We start from the raw sequence: 15,323 nt of genomic DNA, 5'->3' as shown, positions 1-15,323 counted from the left end.
ATTATGCATTGAGTAGGCAGCTTATTTGATATACTTAATAAGCTATTAAACATTTAATAAAGTTTCAGTCAGCTGTTTCCCTTTACGTGGAATATTCCACTTCGTTCCGATAGGAAATCGAAACATAGGTAATCGGAAATTGGAACTGCTGTGTCATCGCCAATCTTCATTTGTAAATATGAATGCGGATGGACCTGTTGTCAACGTGCACGTGTTGTTCTTTGCTAAATCCCGTGAATTAGCAAACACTCCACGATCGACAGTGGATGTACCCACTGAAATTACTGCCAACGAGCTGCTGGACCACCTGGTGTCCAAATTTGGCCTGATCTCCATCCGGGATAACTTGATTTTGGCACACAACGAGTCGTACATTGACAACCTGAGTGATAGAATTCTGTTTAAGGAAGGAGACGAACTCGCCGTCATACCGCCACTGAGTGGAGGATAACCAATCAGCCATGGATCACGTGAAACTGGTGAACGACCCCATAGATATCGCCCATATCCATCAGTTGCTGGCCGATGAAGGCTGTGGAGCCTCGTCCGTTTTCGTGGGCACTACGCGCGATAATTTTCAAGGAAAAAAGGTGGCTTCACTATCTCAATTAATTGATTTCATTGATTCATTTGTACTTTTCGACCTTTCAGGTGCTGTCATTGGCGTACGAGGCCTACGATAGCATGGCACTCAAGGAAATGAATAAAATCTGCTCAGATCTCCGATCTAAGTGGCTCGATCTAAAGCACATAGTCATATATCATCGATTGGGAACAGTGCCCGTATGCCAAGCCAGTGTAGTTATAGCCGCCTCGTCACCACATCGTTCTGAGGCCTTAGAATCAGTATCTTTTGCAATAGACCAGCTAAAAACCCGGGTTCCCATCTGGAAAAAGGAAATTTACGAGGGCGATAACGACAGCGAATGGAAGGAGAACAAGGAGTCCATCAGGCCTAGTAAGATCTTATGAGTATCCAGCATGACATGTATTCTTATTATTTGTACACTTGTAAATATAATTAACAATCGAGCATATACGATTTTATTGGCTTCTCTCTCATCTGTGCATGTAAATTGTAGAGAAATCGAAAAGTGGCTTCAACTACGCAGCTTGTCCCTGCAAAGTGGAGGAGTCACATGACGTCCCGCGAACTCTGGTGCAAATTAGAGTTAATGACGCTGAGTTAGCCAAGCGTTTAGAATGTTTTGTCAATAGAAAACGAGACGAAATAAACTCACAAAATGTAATTGACTTCAAATCGTCTTTTGTCAGCTCAGACAAAGACTTGAGCGATTCCTGCGCTCGAACGCAGAGCACAATAATCAAGCAGGAGCAGTCAAATTGCCATTTAAAAGGTGGGTAAACGATGCTCTATTTTTATAACTATAGCCACTTTGTTCTACAAACAACTTATCACAGTTCGACGAGTAAACAATCGCTGCGGACCTCAACAAATGGAAATGCGACCCAACTACGAACTCGAACTGAATAAACTAATGGGATCGCGTGACGGTCAAACGGATCCAACCAAGGAAATGAGGAAATCGCTACCCAATTCACGACTACAGGCAATTGAATCGTACATGGGCCTAACCACCGACAACGAGGAAAACATTTTCAGTAGAATCAAAAGAGTGGAAAATAGACTGCTGCAACTGGAGTCCATTTCGCCCGAGTACAGACACTTCGTACGTTCTTAAAACCTTTCCTGTAATTGCAGATCTATACAAATTTAATCTATTCTCAGACCAAACGAGAACCTTCTTCTATGGAAGCCGCGCCGCCGAAGAAGATCAGAAAGAAATCGTATTCGGCGCAAGAATTAAGTGCGTTCATTCAAAAGGTTAAGGATGGCAGCGAATTTAGCTAATAAAAACCTAATTAATTATTATTCCTTGGTTTGTAATTGATGTAAATTTATTTCAACATTCCAACTATTTGTAATAGTTATTTTTTATGCGTAAATGATGAGAGTGAAAAATGCAAAAATTTTTGTTTACAACTAAGGAATATGGATAAGCGTGGCTGATTTGTTTCTGTTTATTAATCGGTCGTCAAGCTTCATAGATTGCGCCCGAAAATCTAATGGTTATTTGTTAACCGAAAGACCAGCTTACTAATTATTTAATACGTGAAATTATTAAATCTTATTGTTGTTCTCAACTCCTAGCACAGAGTGGGGAATTGAGCTTCATCGTCAACCTTCAGTGGCTTCTGGGCGGAGCGGCGTTTCTCTCCGAATCTGTTGTTGTCCTGTCTGTTTTCATAGCCGTTGCTGGGTCCGTTGTTAAAGCGGGGACCACGGAATCCCTCTCCACGCGGTCCGTCATTGCGGTACCCTTCTCCACGCGGTCCCTCACCTTCTCCGCGAGGTCCGTCGTTGCGATAGCCACCTTCTCCGCGAGGTCCGTCGTTGCGATAGCCACCTTCTCCGCGAGGTCCGTCATTGCGGAAGCCACCCTCGCCGCGGAATCCCTCTCCGCGAGGACCGGCTCCGGGGCGCGGTCCCTTGCGGAATCCGGCCTTGCGGCCATCATTGAAGTTGAACTGGATGTCCACGATGCGCTGAAGGCGGCCCACGCGCTGAGGATACAGCGATGGATCATACTCCAACTCGTCCTCGCTGTTGCTCTCCTTCTTCTTGCTCAGCACGATCATCTTCTTCCACTCAGCATTGTCGGCGGCTCCTTCGCCCGCTTTGCGCAAATTGTAGTTAGGCTTGGCACGCTGGTCTCTTAGAGCCTTCCACTCGTCAAGGGTCATCTGCTTGGACTCATCCTCCTCGGCGGCGATCGCGGGATCAGCCGACTGTTCGTTGGCCGAGTCCTCCTTTTCCGCCTGCGGTGAGGTCTCCCCGGTCGTCTTTAAGTCCTCAATGTCCTGCTTCGGGGAACCCCAGTTGTGGGCACCAGCGCCTTCGCGCTTGTCAATTGACTTGACGCCTGTGGATTAATTAATGGCTATTAATAGGGTTCAATCGATATAAGTAAAGAGGATTTTCGGGAAAATGTTTGCATAAGTTAAAGAATTGGATTTATAAGACAAATTAAAATTTAACCAAACGAATTTCATATTTTCGGTAACAATTAATTAAAAATTATTAAATCAAAAAAATGTCGAAAAAACACATGCGTTAACAACACACACGAGTTTGCAACGCAGTAATTTCATTAATTCATCATTTAAAATAATATTTACGAACACGTTTTCAAACGTTTTGCGTATTACAAATGCTCAAAAGTCACGTGAGAAATACGCGATATTTGTAATCTTGTTGCCAAGGGTTGCGTTTTCTCTATATTTTGCAGCATGCCGCCATTACATGGCAGCATTTTCCACGCAGGAAAAACGGAATTCACTTGATGAGCAAACACGAGAACAAAGGATAGAATCTAGGCATAATTACCAGTTTTATCGGATCCAGACTGGCGATCGAACTCGCGTTTTCCGAACTTCTCGCCGGTACGGACGCGTGGTGGTCCCCTGTTGTCTCGATTGTTGAACTGACGCTGCGGCAACTCGTTTCCGAATTCCCCGTTCGACTCCTTGTTTCCGTAGCGTTGGTTGTTGTTGTTGTTGAACCTGCCCTGGTTGTTGGCACCGTTTGCGGTTGGGTTCCTGGGGCGACCCACATCCCCGCCAGCGGGACCCTTGCCGCCTTTCACCGGACTCGTGTTCTTCGCCACCGGAGCGTTGGCCTTGCGAGCCGCCACAACCGGCTTGTTCTCCTTCTCGGACTTGCTCTTTGGCGCCTTTGCCGCCTTTGCCGGTTCCGGCTTCTTGGGCGCCGCGACTACGGCGGCAATCTGTGGCTGTGCGAGCCCGGAGGAGTCATCGTCGTCCATGAACAACAGCTCGTAGCGGTTATTTCCAGAATTGTCCATGATGTAAAATTTCTACGAATTAAAATTGAACCAGATTTGAGAGTTACTTTGGTCCCAATGGCGACGATATGCTTTGCTGTTAACTTATAGGCACATGGCCGGCCTAATGTTCAAACGAAGAGTTAATCGCTTAAAATTCCGAAAACGCGGAGCAACTTACGCACCACGCCGGAAACGAAAGTGAAGGCAGAAACATCGATTGCAGGAAACATCGGATCAACGATGTGTTTCTCAGCGAATCGATTTCATTTCGACTATCGATAGTTGCCAGTTTAATATCAGTATATATCTGTAAAAATTAAAATAAATAATTTAAATTTTCTAAACAATTGTTGATTTTTAAATGGATTTGATAACCTGTTTAATCAAGTTTAACTTATATTTGCAGCCAAAAATAAAGTACAGCTTTAAATAAACCATATATAATATAACATGTATATATAACATGTATATAAATATAACATGTACAATAATTTAGGAACAGTTATACCTTAAAAATATATAACAAATTTAAACTATTTTGGAGGTGTTTCAGTTTTATTAATATAGCCAAATATTAATATAACTTTTGAATCGATAGATACCAAATGGTAACGAGAAACTGTCAATAATGACTATTAGTAACTATCGATTGTCTTGAAATAACGTAAAATGTAAATCTTAATTATTGCTTTCCGTGTTTATAATAATTCAATATATTTCAATAAATTGAACACAATATTTTAATTTCGTTTTCATAAAAAAATACCGAATTATGCTCAATCGATTATTCGATTAATCGATTGCAGAAAAATGTTACTACCAGCTCTAGCAGTCGGCCCATAGCCTAACGAGAACAACTTTTGGGCCCGTAGAGACAAATGTGACATTTGTTTCTTTGATGCGTTGCCATCGAAATTCTCTGTCCTCTTCGGCCTGATGCAAGTAATAAATTTAAGTAAAGGCAAATTATCCTTGTAATTGAAAGCGAGTCCATCGGGAACCATTTTGTGACCATTGCGTACCGAACCGCGAGAGAGCAGACGAGCGAAGCAGCTACTGTCATCGAATTGGAATATTGGTAGCGACGAAGAGGAGAGGGATCTCGAGCACCCAATAGCCCCCATCCACATTCACGTCCAACGGGCCCCCAAGTATTCGCAAGTGGTTATAGAACCGCGTTTGCGTTTCACCGGTGAGTCCTCAAATAAGAATGCAATCCACACATATCCATTTCGATCATATTCATTAGTTATTCATAAGGCTAAGTCTAAGTGTGTGTGTTTCAGTTGGTTTCCCCATTTCCTCATATGAACGCGGAACATGCATAAACAAAAAAATCAATATCTTCGCCTGCTATATGCAGTTCTTGTTTTTTTTTTTTTTTTTTTTGGAGCTTGGGGTTTCTACAGTTCTCTAAATGGATTTTACCTTGACCTCTTCAACTGCGCAAAACTGGCTTTGGCCGTCATGTTTCTATAACACCCCGAAAGTTTTTAAGTGAGAAATCCAATTTGCTCTAAAAAAAAAACTTGCCAAAAATATCGTGATGTCATTTACGGACTTTTTTGTTCTATCTTTTTTGGAGCTCTGTCGCACAGAAATCGACAATATTATCATATTCGGTCAGGCAATGGGGCTCCTATTGTTTTTATGCATATGTCGACTTTTGGTTTCTATCCGAGTTTTTCTGGGGGTGGTTCTACCCCTACTCATAGATAACGTCTGGCCTAACTGTTATTTTTGCACCCTCAGTAGGTATGTTCCTTATATGGTAGCATATCCCAAATGGAAACAAGTGATGTGAAACATTTCATACTCTTATTTCATAAGGTATGCTCCTTATATGGTAGCATATCACAAATGGAAACAAGTGATGTTAAAGATTTCATACACTTTGGTAGAAATGTAAAATGGATCTCGGAAATTCCGGCTGTAACAGAAGGATATATTCACATAAAGCCTTCTACTCAGCAAAAAATAAGAACTTGTTTTGCAAAATGTCTTGGGAAGCAGTTGACTAATCTCAGGCATCAGCAAGAATTATGCCCTTTGGACAGATACTTTTTAAGGGATGTGTATTTAATTACAAATACAAAGCGGTTTTACCATATATGAGTAATTTATGAGCTCAAAGTGGTGCACTAACATCATTATCGATTTCAACTTTTTATGAAAGTTGAATAAAGATGCCAGCTTACCATATCAAATGAATTTTAAAAAACATATACATATTTGCTGATCTAAAAAAGAAATGCAAATATTAAGAACTTTTTGAAATAAGATGAGTTGGGAACATTTAATATGCGACATTTATATTCATGTTTTACCCGCATAGTATGCTAAATTCAAGCAATGGCAACAGACACCCTGCTCTCTGCTCTATATAACGCTTTAATTAAATCCAATGCTTTTCATAACCGAGTTACGGAGCTGACATTGTATTTCAATAAGTTCCACTAGTTATGGCATAGTGCTCTTTTGCTGGGTAATTTTAGCGCTACAATTTTATGTTAAATACATATATTTCGAAACAAATAGTCGTCTTGAAAGGGGAGGACTATATTATTCCTATAAATGCAATCGCATATTCCCTAATTTGTAACGACTTTTCTAATTTGAACTGTATGCTGTAGTCTAAGAAACTTAGTATTTACTGTTTTCGTAGATCAATAGAAAATCTGCTTAATAGAGTAAGACTAACTTTTTGTTATTACTGCTTAAATTCTATATAAAAAACATTTTTTCCTTCAATTTTATAGCATCTCAATATCAGAAATCAAAAGAAAAATCAAATTTGTATCAAAACCGAAAGAAAAATAAACTTTCTCCGAGCCACATGAAAACAGTTTAATGTTTAAAGGTATTACAGCCACAAAATGAATACCAAAAACATTGAAAACAAACCCATGGATGGGACAAAATTTCTAGATGTGTTGTCAAAAATATCATTGGAGGAAATATTACAACTTGAATTCCGTTACAATCCAACTATCAAATGGGAAACTTTGATAACCCCTGCATACCCGCTTCGGAAATACAATTGTAATATTTGCCGTGTTGTCCAGTTCGGCGACAAAAATTTGTTTAGCCACCTTAGTGGTAAAAAACATATTGCTGCAATGAAACTCCAAGAGCAATTGCAAATAAGAACCAAGCCCAATGGAGCTCCACAAAAATTAGTTACAGAACCCACAAAAAAGGGACCGATTACCAATGCGAATAATAACAAAAACAGTCCATCTCCTGTTGTTAAAAATTCGCCTATTATAAACAAAAATGTACAAAATCAAAATAGTAATGCAAACACTAACGTTGTTAATCAGGCAGCTGGAAATGAAGTTGCAAAAACACAGCCGACCCAAAATAAAAAACCAGCAATTGGCGTTAAAACGCAAAGCACTCCACCTAAGGTGGTAAATAATCCAAATACTCAAAAAAATATTCAGGATGGCACTCCAAACATTCAAAAGAATGTTCCAGGTAACAATCCACCCAATCAAAAGAATACATCAGTAAATAATACGCCTGTTAAGAAAAATACAGGGAATAATACACCCGTACAAAAGAGTATTCCTACTATTGGCGCAAACGCGCAGAAAAGACCTAACCCAAACCCGGGAACTATTCAAACGAAGAAAGCAAATGTGAATGCGGCCAACGCAAATAACATTGCTATTAAAAAGGCTCCACAGTCTGCAACGCCTACAGCGAACACTTCACAGAAGCCTGGAGGTCCTGCTTCAAAAACTACTGTGAGCACTACTTCTTCTCAGCAAGCAGTGAATGTTCAGATTGAAAAACAACCATTAGAGCAAACCAAACCGACTGTTCAAAACTCCTCACAGAATCCATCAAAGCCACAGCCGACCAAAGCTGTGCAGAATGCTGAATCGAATAACGCGGACTTGGCTCGCAGCAAGACGGCTAATCCAGATATAGTCAAAAATCCGCTATCCACGAAAATATCTTGTGTTCCGCTAGCCAAGCTTATCAACTCTACACCAGAGCGCGAGAACGAAGTCATAATCATTGACGATTTGCCAAAAGAGGCTACTAAACCGCCAGAAACTCCGAAAAACCCCATTCCAGTTCAAACGTCAAACCCGAAGCCTGCTATTTCGGCCAAGAAGCCAATCAATGTTGTTGCACACTCTGTGCGCCCTACTATCAATAAGGTAGTAAAGCCCTCGTATGTTGCACCCAAGGATTACACAACAGCTAGACCTGGTGGCACATTTGAATCGAGGAAACGTCATGTCATGGGTCTCGTTGGGGTAGAGTACGTTTTGAAAATAGTTAAGAACTTGACTGACCCCAATGTCAGATATCAATGTTGCCTCTGCGAGATCACTGCTGATGAGCAATCCATGCACAACCATTTGCTTGGCTATAACCACCGTTTAAAGTATTTTGACAAGCATTTCCCCACTGCAATGCGTCTTTACCGTCAGTATGTGTCCCATGTACCGGAGAGCGAGGTGTGCAAAATAATGATGCCAATTTTTGATAAGCTTGCACATGCCATTGAAGCGCACCATGGACGAAAATTAGCCCATCTGTGCCATGAGCATGTCTATTCGAAAGATCGCCAGCGTTTGTTCACCAAGGTGTACAATAGAAAGCACTCGTCGGAAAAGATTGGGCCTTCGTTCACCCACGTCGTAGATGCTAAAGAGGTGGAGGAGTTGATCGACAAGATTAGAAACAACGTTCAGCCCTTGATAAACGTTGAAAATCCGAATCCTTACTACGTCCCTCAATACGTACCACATGCGTATGTGGGTTATCAGAATGTGCCCGAAAAGATTACAACACCGCCTATTGATGATGAAACTCACAAGCGAATGGTCGATAACTTTCTTAGGGACACTAGACATGGTTCGGGAGATGTACAGAAGTCCCGGAACGCAAAGCGGAACCGCTCGAGATCCAAATCGCCTGATCAAAGGAAGAGGGTCGCCCCCAAAAGGCACTGGAATGTGGAGCGTAGGTCAGTGTCGCCTTTGCGCGATGGCGACATTTGGCAGGCGTATCGCCACATGGTAGATCTCAGGGTGCGTGAGCTAAACGTGTCATTCGACACATACAAATCTGATCCCGAACAGCATCCGAGTTATCAAGCTGAGTGGCAAATGTTTTGGAAGCGCCGCAAGGATGAGCTTATATTGGCTGGCATTAATCATCGCACTTACAACTTCCAAAACGAGTGGATTAATTTCTTTAATGCTCGTATCGAAGAATTGTACAATCAAGATATTGAAAATATTAAAATAAAGTGTCGCGAACGGCTGTGTCTGCCAATGACCAATAAAGAATTGGAGGACGAAAAGTATCATGTTCATTTCGACAAAACTGATGAGCCCGATGATGAGCGCAGACAGGAATCAATAATAAACAATAAACCGCAGAAAGTGTCTGTTGATGTGGAGCCTCCGGTTGAGGAGCCGCCGAATGTGATTCACGTCCTTCGTCTTTTAACTGCTTTGGAGAATTATCTCGGAAGTTTGGGTCCTTTTGTTACCGAGATGCTAGTAAAAGCTCTGCAATCGCAGAAGATTTATCCAGAAAAGTTGCATACTTTAATTTTAACAGCCGAAAACTGTGCTATTTTGGAGACCGTTAAAGAAAAGTTTACTGGTCTCTTGATCTCCCAAATTTATGATCCCGCTAAAGAAAGGGCTTTGAAGAGAGCTATCAATGACACCGAACGTTTGCTTCAAAGTGCCAGTAAACTTAACAATTCCAAAGATAAAGAGGAGCAGCTCGCTGAGAAACCAGAGATGGAGATAGCCAAAAACTTATCGCATAACCTCGATAAACCATTAGATAAAACTGAGCTTGCGGCAAAGCTGGCTTCATCATTGGTGTCCCAAGGCAAAACATCTATTAACCGAGAGGAACTTCAAAAAATACTTCAGGTATATACGATGATTGAGCAGAAGAAACGCCAGGACATGCCATCCTCAACCAGTTCCGTGAATTCAGGGCCCAGCACTTCTACTAACTTGATTCCAAATTCCAATAACAATGATAACCTGTTGACACAACATTCATCTAGAAATTTAAACAACAATCCGACCAGTGAGTATACAGGTCAAAACTACTCCAGAAATGTGGCTCCCTTTAACAACCAACAAAGCACTAACTTAGCTAGCCCCTTCACTTCGAACACGTATCCGACTGAACGTGGATTTGGAGCACCCGGCGGATATAATAGTCAATTCGGCTCTAAACTACCGGCAATCAACCCAAGCAGCGTTTTGCGAAACGATCTGACTACATCGTCACTCTTCAACTTCAACACCAATTTGAACCCATCTTATAACAACCTTAACCGGAGGAACACTAATTTTTAATTGATAGTACGTAATGCGGTTAGATTGATAAAGAAAACACATTAAACCCACAATAATGTAACACATTATTGAATTAGCTACATTCTTTTAAAATTTGTACAACATTTGAGCAATGCAATGTAAATAAATCAATCGGTTAGATTGATAAAGAAAACTTACATTAAACACACAATAATGTAACACATTTTCGAATTAGCTACATTCTTTAAAAATTTGTACAACATTTGAGCAATGCATTGTAAATAAATCGATTTTCTAATGGCAGTCAGTTGTTGTTAATTAATTTAGAAAAGGAAGAAGTTAGTTTAAGTAAATAAATAAGTTATCAATTAATTGTTTCTGAAATATAATATTGATAACTTTTTATATTTAGATTTTACTGCATAAATTTCTGTATTGCGTGTAAATATATAAATTATTTTCATAAAATAAATTGTATATTCAGCTATTGTAAAAATAAAATAATATGGAACCTAAAAAATTTGATTGCCTGGAAACCAGATAACACATTTTCCTAAGTCACGTCCACTTAAATGGAAAGATTATTAATAAGAACTGTGTGTCTGGTGGAGAGGTATATTATTTTATAATAGAATAGTAAGCACAAACGAACAGCGCATGGATCATCTATATACACTTTATTCCGTACATCAGGATGAACGCCATCCCGTTACACCGATTATATAGGTTCAATGGATCTAGAACCTAATCCTGCATCTAGAATATCTTAGCTTCTAGAAAAACATTGCGGTACGGGTGCACAAACTGAATTACTCCATGGAAAAGTGACAAAGAACTCTCCGATTGATAACCCTCCGTACTTCCAAAATGTTGATCATCTCGACGTTGGATTGTTATATCCCAAAATCAACTGCAAATCGCTGGAAAACCCGTAGTTTTGCCCAAACAGCTGTCTGTACTTATATATAGATCAATCTAACTTTATATAGACCAAACAAACCATCTGGTACTCTACGTTGTTAAAAAAGGTACGAAATAATTCTAAAGTAATTACAACACCTTTTAAATAACTAATGAATATATCTATAGCGAGCTTGACCTAGAAATTTGTTTAATTTGAAATATGATTAAAATGTGCATCCTAAAAACCTCTACAAATAATGCAAATATTAATTTTAGGTTGTCGGTTGTTGATTACATAGTATGATATTTTCTATATCCTGTGCTATACAAACTTGAGTATAATGATAATTTTAGTTCCTACACTTTATTTGTACTTATGAAGAGTGAAAAACCTAACAGAAGTTTTTTTATCTTAATACAAATAGCTCCTAATGATAGCTCTATTATCTTACTGCTATTTCTGGGAACTACTTAAATGTTAGTGATTAATGTGATGTGTCTGTCCGCCTAAGTATTTCCCAGGTTTGTTTTTCATGTATTACTTTAAACAAATTATTTATTTAAATCCAGCTAAGCCATGTCCTAGAAATTGAGAGTATAAAGTTATCTGCAGATCATTATGTTCAAATAAACTTATTTTTATAAACTTTACAATTTCAGAAGTCGTTATGCCTTCTTCATTGTGTGAAGCTCTCACCAATTCTTCGTAAGTTTAAAAAACTGTTTAAAGTATCATTCGTTTCTATTTGATTAATATATTTATTAATTTCTGTTGCAGAATCAGTTTCGATTATCAAAAAGAAGATGATTGGATTACGAGTGGAAAGCTTGGTTCGCGAGAAGCAGTTTTGGTTTTCAGAACGAATATTCTTAATCCGAAAATCCGGAAAACATTGTCTGAGAAGTCCTCTGCACAAGTGTTAACGGACACGAAGGATAATGAGGAGGAGAAGCCCGTTCAAAGCCCACAAAAACTGGCGGAAAAAGAACCCACTTCTTCGGAACCAAGTAGCAAGGAAGCTCTAAGCGGTTCAACGCAACAAAAGATATTTTTATTGAAAAAACCGCAACAATGTGATAAATTGGATAAATTAACTTTTTCTAGCCCTTTTAAGAAGATACTTAACCGATATTCCTCGAGTGATACGTCCATTTCAAGTGAAGGTGAAGAGCCTGCAAGTAGTAGTGAAAACAAATCGCGTGTACTTAAAACCAGTCAGAATACCATTAATATTAAACTAGCTGCCGACCTATCGATTGAGAGTGGATACGAATCCATAGCACCTGCCAAAACAATTTCAAATACTGAAGTAATCGAAGAAGATCAGGAGGAGACGAGCGAGGACGATGCCGAGTGTGGGATAAACATGCCTGCCTCCAAGCTCAAAATTACCTACAAATTCCATCAAACGGAAACCAAGTTGCTTCGAAAGCTCTTTAATGTCCATGGCCTTACAGAAGTTCAGGGTGAAAATAATAACTTTAATTTACTCTGGACGGGTGTTCATATGAAATTAGATATTGTTAGAAACTTGGCGCCGTATCAGAGGGTTAATCATTTCCCTAGGTGAGTAATTTTTGTAATTATTTAACTCGTTTAAAAACATTTATATCTTATGCTCAGATCCTACGAAATGACCCGAAAGGATCGACTATATAAAAACATCGAACGCATGCAACATCTTCGGGGTATGAAGCATTTTGATATTGTGCCACAAACATTCGTTCTGCCAATCGAATCCCGAGATTTAGTAGTAGCCCACAACAAGCATCGCGGACCATGGATAGTTAAGCCAGCGGCATCCAGTCGAGGAAGGGGAATATTCATTGTTAATTCGGTAACTATAACGACAACTTGCTATAGTTCTAAACTAATAGATATATGTGTTTGCTTTTAGCCAGATCAAATACCTCAAGATGAGCAGGCGGTGGTGTCGAAATATATAGTGGATCCGCTGTGCATTGATGGTCACAAATGTGATTTAAGGGTGTACGTACTAGTCACGTCCTTCGATCCCCTAATTATTTATTTATATGAAGAGGGCATTGTGAGGTTGGCCACAGTCAAGTACGACAGGCATGCCGATAACCTGTGGAACCCGTGCATGCACCTCTGCAATTACAGCATTAACAAATACCATTCTGATTACATAAGGAGCTCCGATGCTCAGGATGAGGATGTAGGCCATAAGTGGACGTTGTCCGCTCTTTTAAGGCACCTGAAACTCCAGAGTTGTGATACACGTCAGCTAATGCTGAATATTGAGGATTTAATTATTAAAGCTGTGCTAGCCTGTGCTCAATCTATTATTTCGGCCTGCAGGATGTTCGTTCCCAATGGAAATAACTGCTTTGAGCTGTATGGATTCGATATATTAATAGACAACGCACTAAAGCCATGGCTACTGGAAATCAATCTATCGCCGTCAATGGGTGTGGATAGTCCTTTGGACACCAAGGTGAAGTCATGTCTGATGGCAGACCTATTGACGTGTGTGGGCATTCCAGCCTATAGTCCCGAAATGAGATCTCATTTTGACCAGAAATGGTCGCGTTTCCGCAGCACAAGCTGCCTAAGGCAAGCAACTTTTCCCAGTACCTCGCAAAAGACAAAGAAGTCGAAGAAAAAAGGAGCTGTCATTAATCTTAATCTAACCGGCGAAGAGCAGCGCATATTGCGCAATGCGCGCCTACAGTATTCTCGTCGTGGAGGATTCGTGCGCATCTTTCCTACAGATGACTCAATGCAGCGGTATGGTAATTTCCTCGATTCTGCTAATGGCATTCCGATTTCCACACCGAATGTACAGAGTCAGACATTCCAAACGCCGATTATACAGCACAACTACAACCAGATGCTTCACCAAAATTTATACTCCAAGGATGGCCGGCAAAAGCAGGACGATAATTCTGAAGCTGACCGGATTTGGCAATACGAAAGGGCCTTGGAAACCGATTCGGAAATTCCATTTGTCAAGAAGCCCACAGTTGAGAAGTGCGAAGTGGAGGGGAGGCGGTTGCGGAAGATCATGCTCAAGAAAATATCCAATGGGTCAGAGCTGACGCCTTTCCAAGCGCGTCAGACGTTCAGCATGTACTTGGAATCGGTTCTCCGGCGGCTTACCGAAGATCCGAAAGACAATCACGAGAAAATAATACTTAAGTTCTTGAACAAGTTCGGAGGGTCTGTAAAGCCGCCAGTCATGTTCCGGAATATGCAAACCATTAAGGTGGCCAGCAAAGCCCGATCCGCAATGGTGGCGAAACTTTTGGGTGATTTTCTGGAGAACTACAAAAGAGATACAGAGGCGTATGTGGACTCGTTCGATCACTTCGGAATGATTCCATCCAGTGCCTACAATCAGTTCCTGATGCACGCCCAGGAGTCCGATTTGGAGGCAGTGCTGACACTTCACACCAATGTAACCGGGATCATGCCCTTCCTGTACAACCGATGTGGATTGTCAGTGCCACCCACTCCCCCGATTCCGTCTGGCTTGCACGGATTTCTGAGAGCCCTGCCCTCCATGGTATCCTCCACTGGCATCAACAGGGAGCTCAGCAAGTACGATGGGTACTTCAAGAACTTCGACAAGGAGAAAGTATTTCTATGAAGCCCGAAATCGATGGGAGAGGTTTTTAATCTAAATAGCTAATTTGTCAAGCTTTTGTCCAGTCATCCTATTGTAGTAAGTCTAATTATTTTTGTATTCAAATTTTCGCATCAAGGCAGAGGCTTACACAAATAAATATTTATCGATAAACAACGATTACTTGAATGTAATTTTTGAAACGCTTTATTAAAAATGAAATAGCTTTTATATATTAAAAAAAAGGTCAAATTTTTCTGCCTACACAACTCATAGCTTTAAAAACTTAATATACATTCTACGCCAAAGATATATGAAATCGATACTTTGAAAATAAAAGTGAAATGCACAAAACTATGTAACTGGGTTTTTGTTTATAAAATTTAATTTCTTTTTATGAGTTTTTCGAATAGACTAGATAATTTTCCTATGTTTAGTACCACATTCTGACAACAGGTGGCGATGGAAAGAGTGTTCGGAATGGACTATGGCGAACGAAAATGCCTTGAAGCACTTTTTTTGGCATAGGTTAGTAAGGAAGACTAACGTATTAATGGGGGTACTTCTTCCCCCACCAAAAGTGCTCAATAATGCAAAATGGACATATGTACAAATATGGAAAAGCTTTCACAGGAACCCCAGAT

General features: G+C 40.2%; 5 protein-coding genes across 7 annotated transcripts; 4 read left to right on the top strand and 1 right to left on the bottom strand.

The window, feature by feature from the left end:
* The first annotated feature begins 163 nt into the window (after nt 1–163).
* LOC6619663 (molybdopterin synthase sulfur carrier subunit) lies at nt 164–476 on the top strand. The gene has a single exon (XM_002043842.2). The coding sequence runs from the start codon at nt 179–181 to the stop codon at nt 449–451; it is 273 nt and encodes a 90-aa protein (XP_002043878.1). The 5' UTR covers nt 164–178; the 3' UTR covers nt 452–476.
* On the top strand, nt 446–1,894 carry LOC6619662 (molybdopterin synthase catalytic subunit). Its single transcript, XM_002043841.2, has 5 exons — nt 446–590; nt 652–958; nt 1,083–1,358; nt 1,423–1,691; nt 1,751–1,894. Exons 1-5 carry the CDS (start codon nt 462–464, stop codon nt 1,871–1,873), a joined length of 1,104 nt encoding a protein of 367 aa, XP_002043877.1. The 5' UTR covers nt 446–461; the 3' UTR covers nt 1,874–1,894.
* An 8-nt stretch (nt 1,895–1,902) lies between these two features.
* LOC6619660 (ribosome-binding protein 1) lies at nt 1,903–4,076 on the bottom strand. 3 transcript variants are annotated; one of them, XM_032723690.1, is made up of 4 exons: nt 4,048–4,064; nt 3,410–3,899; nt 2,397–2,945; nt 1,903–2,363 (listed from the first exon to the last, which is right to left on the bottom strand). In XM_032723690.1, the coding sequence occupies exons 2-4, from the start codon at nt 3,885–3,887 to the stop codon at nt 2,170–2,172; spliced, it is 1,221 nt and encodes a 406-aa protein (XP_032579581.1). In that variant the 5' UTR covers nt 3,888–3,899; nt 4,048–4,064; the 3' UTR covers nt 1,903–2,169. The 3 variants fall into 3 exon arrangements, with proteins under 3 accessions (XP_032579581.1, XP_032579582.1, XP_002043875.2); XM_032723691.1 differs by having other exon boundaries at nt 1,903–2,945; nt 4,052–4,076; XM_002043839.2 differs by having other exon boundaries at nt 1,903–2,945.
* An 896-nt stretch (nt 4,077–4,972) lies between these two features.
* LOC6619659 lies at nt 4,973–10,710 on the top strand. Its single transcript, XM_002043838.2, has 2 exons — nt 4,973–5,061; nt 6,629–10,710. Exon 2 carries the CDS (start codon nt 6,746–6,748, stop codon nt 10,223–10,225), a length of 3,480 nt encoding a protein of 1,159 aa, XP_002043874.1. The 5' UTR covers nt 4,973–5,061; nt 6,629–6,745; the 3' UTR covers nt 10,226–10,710.
* Nucleotides 4,979–15,036, top strand: LOC6619658 (tubulin polyglutamylase TTLL5). The gene is made up of 5 exons (XM_002043837.2): nt 4,979–5,061; nt 11,750–11,795; nt 11,868–12,656; nt 12,714–12,927; nt 12,988–15,036. Exons 2-5 carry the CDS (start codon nt 11,758–11,760, stop codon nt 14,701–14,703), a joined length of 2,757 nt encoding a protein of 918 aa, XP_002043873.1. The 5' UTR covers nt 4,979–5,061; nt 11,750–11,757; the 3' UTR covers nt 14,704–15,036.
* Nucleotides 15,037–15,323: the final 287 nt, after the last annotated feature.

Source organism: Drosophila sechellia, chromosome 3R (assembly GCF_004382195.2).
Source record: "Drosophila sechellia strain sech25 chromosome 3R, ASM438219v1, whole genome shotgun sequence".
In the NCBI taxonomy this organism is placed as follows: Eukaryota; Metazoa; Arthropoda; class Insecta; order Diptera; family Drosophilidae; genus Drosophila; species Drosophila sechellia.
The sequence above is the reverse complement of the archived record's forward strand: the minus strand, read 5'-3'. Positions and strand labels throughout refer to the sequence as shown.

Bases quoted from the DNA above. Each gene is read 5' to 3' on its own strand.
- LOC6619660 (XM_032723691.1), bottom strand. From the start codon at position 3,887: ATGGACAATTCTGGAAATAACCGCTACGAGCTGTTGTTCATGGACGAC. The intron at 2,946-3,409 runs GTAATTATGCCT...ATTAATCCACAG, and splicing joins GTCTGGATCCGATAAAACTG to GCGTCAAGTCAATTGACAAG.
- LOC6619663 (XM_002043842.2), top strand. From the start codon at position 179: ATGAATGCGGATGGACCTGTTGTCAACGTGCACGTGTTGTTCTTTGCT.
- LOC6619662 (XM_002043841.2), top strand. From the start codon at position 462: ATGGATCACGTGAAACTGGTGAACGACCCCATAGATATCGCCCATATC. The intron at 959-1,082 runs GTAAGATCTTAT...TGTAAATTGTAG, and splicing joins CAAGGAGTCCATCAGGCCTA to AGAAATCGAAAAGTGGCTTC. The intron at 1,359-1,422 runs GTGGGTAAACGA...AACTTATCACAG, and splicing joins GTCAAATTGCCATTTAAAAG to TTCGACGAGTAAACAATCGC.
- LOC6619658 (XM_002043837.2), top strand. From the start codon at position 11,758: ATGCCTTCTTCATTGTGTGAAGCTCTCACCAATTCTTC. The intron at 12,657-12,713 runs GTGAGTAATTTT...TCTTATGCTCAG, and splicing joins AGGGTTAATCATTTCCCTAG to ATCCTACGAAATGACCCGAA. The intron at 12,928-12,987 runs GTAACTATAACG...GTTTGCTTTTAG, and splicing joins GAATATTCATTGTTAATTCG to CCAGATCAAATACCTCAAGA.
- LOC6619659 (XM_002043838.2), top strand. From the start codon at position 6,746: ATGAATACCAAAAACATTGAAAACAAACCCATGGATGGGACAAAATTT.